At 39.0% G+C, this 6,000-nt stretch overlaps 1 protein-coding gene across 1 annotated transcript in view; it reads right to left on the bottom strand.

The window, feature by feature from the left end:
- Nucleotides 1-1,779: 1,779 nt before the first annotated feature.
- DDX60 (DExD/H-box helicase 60) overlaps nt 1,780-6,000 on the bottom strand; it is a gene marked incomplete at its 5' end in the record, with an annotated part of 79,071 nt that continues 74,850 nt past the window's right edge. Inside the window, 3 exons of the mRNA XM_082657535.1 lie at nt 1,780-2,217; nt 4,068-4,130; nt 5,289-5,440. Of these exons, the coding sequence (XP_082513661.1) occupies nt 2,112-2,217; nt 4,068-4,130; nt 5,289-5,440 (321 nt within the window). The 3' untranslated portion in view covers nt 1,780-2,111. The remainder of the gene's footprint in view (nt 2,218-4,067; nt 4,131-5,288; nt 5,441-6,000) is intronic.

The following is a 6,000-nucleotide window of genomic DNA, read 5'->3' as shown; positions in this document are numbered from 1 at the left end:
ATACTGTCTTCATTACTGTAGCTTTGTAGTACAGTTTGAAGGTGGGGAGCCTGATTCCTCCAGCTCCATTTTTCTTTCTCAAGATTGCTTTGGGTATTCAGGGTCTTTCGTGTTTCCATACAAATTGTAAAATTTTTTGCTCTCATTCTGTGAAGAATGCCATTGGTAGTTTGATAGGGATTGCACTGAATCTGTAGATTTGCTTTGGGTAGTACAGTCATTTTCACAATATTGATTCCTCCAAACCAAGAACATGGTACATTTCTCCATCTGTTTATGTCATCTTTGATTTCTTTCATCAGTGTTTTATAGTTTCCTCAGTCTTTTGCCTCCTTAGGTAGGTTTATTCCTAGGTATTTTATTCTTTTTGTTGAGGTGGTAAATGGGATTGTTTCCTTAATTTCTCATTCTGAATTTTCATTGTTAGTGTATAGGAATGCCAAAGATTTCTGTGCATCAATTTTGTATCCTACAAGATTATCAAATTCATTGATTAGTTCTAGTAGTTTTCTGGTGGCATCTTTACGATTTTCTATGTACAGTATCATGTCATCTGCAAACAGTGGTAGTTTTACTTCTTCTTTTCCAATTTGTATTCCTTTTATTCCTTTTTCTTCTCTGATTGCCGTGGTTAGAACTTGCAAAACTATATTGAATTAAGAGTGGCGAGAGTGGACATCCGTGTCTTGTTCCTGATCTTAGTGGAAATGCTTTCAGTTTTTCTCCATTGAGAATGATGTTTGCTGTGGGTTTGTCATACCTGGTCTTTATTATGTTGAGGTAGGTTCCCTCTATGCCCATTTTCTGGAGAGTTTTCATAATAAATGGGTGTTGTATTTTGTCAAAAGTTTTTTTTTGCATCTATTGAGATGATCATATGGCTTTTATTCCTTAATTTGTTTATATGGTGTATCACACTGATTGATTTGCATATATTGAAGAACCCTTGTATTCCTGGGATAAATCCCACTCAATCATGGTGTGTGATCCTTTCACTGTGTTGTTGGGTTGTTTGGTAGAGATTAAGAGGCAGTAAAAACACTGCTTTCGTTTCTAAATGTCTGGGTGTTCAGAAATTGTTGTATTTCATGTTTTAAAATAATGAAAATCGGTTTCACCAAAGAAAGGAGGGACCCTTAACATGGCACATGCAAGGATGGGTCAGTTCCAGGGAAAAGAGTATTCTTCTATCTCCAGACAAAATGAACCACAGGGGTTTTCTAAGCCGATATAATCTGTGTATAAATAATGCCATACAATGGATCATCTTTCAGTAAGACGTCTTGATAGTAGGAGACAGCAGACCTTGCCCTGAGGAAAAATTGCTCTGTTCAAGTTTAGGGTCTAAAATAGGTTCTAGAATGATAATCTGAGGTTAGGCTGGGGCAGGAAAGTGACTATATATGAACTATGTTCTATAAAATGCAAATGTGTATGCAAGAGGATGGAAAGACGTGTGAATTTAACACAAAGAGACCAACGGCAAATAGATTAAACCCATTTTATTTGTTCGTGGTTTTTCAGTTACTTATGTAGAATTAAAATCAAGCCAAATCATCAGGTATGTTTTATTTAAAGCACCATGGAATTTATACCAAACTCCCATCATGTTTTATAAAAAGTAGTTTAAGTGCACTAAAAGGTACTCTTCCAACAGCCATATCTAAGTCATGGAATCACATTTAAATTAAATAGAGAGAATATATTGCAATGTCAGGATACTGTAATCATTTATTCTAGCCTTAATAGACTTTTTACAAATTATAACATTGAGGAGAAAATTGTTGAGAATGTAATATTTGTTTAGGCCTCACAGAGCAAACATTGTTCTTCAATCTCATATAAAATCCTTGCATTTCTCAATCAATCTATAGACTAGCTGAGACATAACCATTGTTACTAAACGATACAAAGAAGCCAAGGTTTAGAGATACTAAGTGATTCATCCAAGGATGCTCACAGGAGAGCAGGGCAAGTTTGATCAGAACCCTGACTCCAAACTGCTTCCCTTTCTACTTCATCATATATGTATTCCCAACAAAAAGCATAAGAATCATAAAATAGGACTTTTAAAATGCCCAAGGCAATCTTTTAATTAGTTTGGATAGACTTCATTTTCGAATGTTCTTAAATTTTTCATTAAAGGTTTCACTCAGTTGTTCAAATGCTAAGACCACGTTGTCCTCTTCATTTTCACATAGTTCACGCAAAGAAACACTGTAAATGGAAATATAGATACACATAAAACTCACCCATTCTACTGAGAGTCGGTATCATAAGAAGGGCTTTCCCCAGGGAGGTAGAACTAAGTAAATCCCACTAGATGATGAAATGTGAACAAACTGAGGAAAAGAATCATAAGGAACATATTTATCTAAAAAACAAAATAAATCTTGTCAACGAATCAATCAATCAAGACAATCACCATGCAGCTCCCCTCCCTGTATTTTACCAAGAGGATTTTTGTTGTTGTTTTTTTTTTGCAGTACACGGGCTTCTCACTGCTGTGGCCTCTCCCGTTGCAGAGCACAGGCTCCGGACGCGCAGGCTCAGCGGCCATGGCTCATGGGCCCAGCCACTCCGCGGCATGTGGGATCTTCCCGGACCGGGGCGCGAACCCGTGTCCCCTGCATCGGCAGGTGGACTCTCAACCACTGCGCCACCAGGGAAGCTCCCAAGAGGATTTTAATGGCCACCAAGTCCCATGTAACCAGATCCCTCCTCCCTTCAATAATAGCAACACAAATCTCCTTCTTTTTCCCCACATTTTTTTTTATGGAGTCATTTTGTGGGGGGTTTTTTTTTTCAGTATATACTTAAACCCACAGGCAACTACCTCTACAAAAAGCAAAACAATCCTCCCTTTACCTAAATGTATGAGAAAATTAAGAAAACAGGGTGTGATAAACAAAATAATGGCCCACAAAGATATCCATGTCCTAATCCCTAGAAATTTATAAATCCTTAGGTTACATGGCAAAGGAGAATTAAGGCTGTAAATGGAATTGAAGTTGCTAATTGGCTGACCTTGAGGTGGGGAAATTAACCTGGATTATCTGGGTGGCCCACTGTTGTCACAAAGGCCATTCTAAGTGGAAGACGGGGGCAGGAGAGAGTGAATGTCAGAGTGACCTGATGTAAGAATCTGCCTCCCAATGCTGGCTTTGAAGACAGAAGGGGCCAAAATCAAAGCATCTATAAGCTGGAAAGGACAATCAAATAGATTGTCCCAGAGGCTCCAGAAAGGAATGCAGCCTTGACAACACCTTGATTTCAGCCCAGTGAGACCCATTTTGAACCTCTGACCTCCAGAACTGTAAGACACTAAAGATGTGTTGGTTTAAACACTATGTTTGTGGTCATTTGTTACAGCAGCAATAAGGAACTGATACACAGGTGACGAGAATGGAGAGAGGAAATCCAAGAATGGACAGTGCAGCTGGGCTCATCAAGGAATGGGAACAGTCAGGACCTGACCTTTCATCAGCCTTTTGTAACCTGTACCTGCCTTGATTCCACTGGAGATCCAGTTTTCCCCTGGTGTTTTCATTGACCTACCGCAAAGAATGACCAGCTCTGTACCCACAATACTGAATTTCCTCCTAGTTACAGACTCACAATTGTGACTCCTGGACATTTCTCCTGAACAATATTCAAGAGATATAATGTGACGCATACCATCTAACTCACTAGTTTTTGTTCTCAGTCCCCAGATCTCATCCTCCCGCCTATGTTTTTACATATCATTAACTAAAATGGAAACCTTGGTTGTGGAAACTGAGAACATGAGGGTCTAGGGATTCTTGAAGCTTTGGGATACTGCTGCCTGTTGGTCTAAAGTGCCTGGGCTGAGGCTCTGGTCTAGGTGAAAGTTCATGGATTTTGGAATTAGTTCTATTATACAAACAATGCAACAGTTGAGGAGAAGGTCTGCAAAGTCTCTGGGGAGTTGAAATGCTTCGCACCTAAGAGGCTCAGGGGCACCTTTAAGTATGAGCTCAACATTTTTCAAATTACCATTAAATCATTAGAAAATATGAAATCACTATTTAAAATGTATAACATACCTGATAGATTTAATGGTGAGGGAAAAATCTTTCAATAACTGATAAGCAGCTCCTTCATTTATCCTAAACAAAACAACATTTTGAAAATTAATGGTATAAAAACATTAAAGAATTTATTTCATATTGAAATGTTGGATTGGTCATTAATGGATTACTTTTGTCTGTCAAGATGTATTTACTAAAATCATTTCTACCAAAGACTCCCAGATGATTTAATCTGTGAGAATGACAATTATGAACTCCAGTCACAAGTTCACAACCAGAGATAATCAGTGAACATGGGAGGCTGACCTTCTAGGAGAAACCCAAGTCACAAAGTCACGATCAGGAGCGTGGATGGGGCCAGAGAGTCAAAGAGAAGAACCAAGTGAATTACTCACTGGTATCACAACTACTTTATTCACAATAATGAGTCCTACTGTCAAAAATGATCAGTGTTTCTCAAGAGGGTCAGAAGTTTTAAATACTTGAATTCACTAAAGATTGTTCAAAATGTATTTAAAATGCACATTGAATTCCCGATGGTGTGACAGAATTCTCCTCCCCCAACACGCCCACACACACGTCCATGTGCTCAGTGACTGGGCCAATTTCTCCATTCCCAGTAAATCTCTGCACACTGTTTTGGAAAATGGTTTCCCTGCCAAGGAGTTAAAACAACTGTCATAGTCTCAGTCCTCAGATGTATGAATTATATTCTTTTCATATACTTCTGTCAGACGATGCAGAGCATGGCATTATTTGTTATTGTTATCCATTTTTAAATATATGATAATCAATAAATAGTACTAAATAAAAAACATCTGTGAACATGTGCAAATATTGGTAACTGTAGTGTAAATCTTTATGTCAAGTGAGTCAGCCTAAGTCTCAAGATTTTGCTGGTCAAACACGAACAACAATACCACCAAATGTATTTTCTCTTGCCCTTAGTCTGTAAGAAAAAATTTCAGTATGTTTCGCATGATTAACCTATACTTGAAATTATAAGAAGGTGTCTGCCTAATATTCATTACATTCATTTATTAGATGTAAAGATGCAGATGAAGACGGATATAGAAATAGAACTAGAGGTAGAGGCAGAGGTGGAAATGACAGAGAGAGAGAGGTAGAGGTGAAAAGGATAGAGAAAGGTAGAGGTAGAGATGGGGATGCTGGGGATGACAGGGATGCTGGGGATGGCTGGGGAGGGAGACGGAGACGGAAACAGATAAAACACACCTGTTGTCCTGGACCAATCCTGTCAAGGAACCGTGTTTATAGAAATCGAGCGCATAAGCATTGAGCTGCATTCTTCTTCCTTGGTGATCAAATTCCTGTGGCCACAGCACAGGAGCCCGAGTGCTATCAATGCCAATGGTGCGCAGAGTGACCTGAAGAAATAGAGCTCTCCTTAATTTACTATTTATGTGTAAAGGAAGTTTATGATTTCTTACATTGTGCTTCATAGTTCCTTCCTAGAATCAACATGTTGAAAGCACACTCTTCACAGTGAAGGAAGAGGGTGTCTCTCATCCACACTGAGGTAGTGCTGTCCCAAGTAGGACAGTAGGATGGCCTGGCTCCACCGATGAACATCACTGCCTCACAACGTACAATAAAAACTTTAACTACCCGTCCACTAGAATATAGCAAGGCTCACTAGGAAAGGAAAGCTAACTTAAAATTTTATCAGTATCCTAATTGGTGCAGGAAATACCTTTGTACACAGTGTCAGGGAGCTGGTGCCTTGCATGTCTGGAAAGAAGGCTTAAACTGAGTAACTCTGACAATCTTTGGATCCCAATTACTGGAACAAAAGGGAAGGGGAGGAAGATGGAGGGGAAAGAAAAAGGAAAATAAGAAAAGGAAGAATGCACATCAGTAGTTTTTCATGTCTGCTGATTTTCTGAAAACTCTATGGGGTCAACAGGAACTCTAGTGCAGGGCCAGT

Source organism: Grampus griseus (genome assembly GCF_964374135.1).
Source record: "Grampus griseus genome assembly, chromosome: 6".
Taxonomy (NCBI): Eukaryota; Metazoa; Chordata; class Mammalia; order Artiodactyla; family Delphinidae; genus Grampus; species Grampus griseus.
The sequence above is the reverse complement of the archived record's forward strand: the minus strand, read 5'-3'. Positions and strand labels throughout refer to the sequence as shown.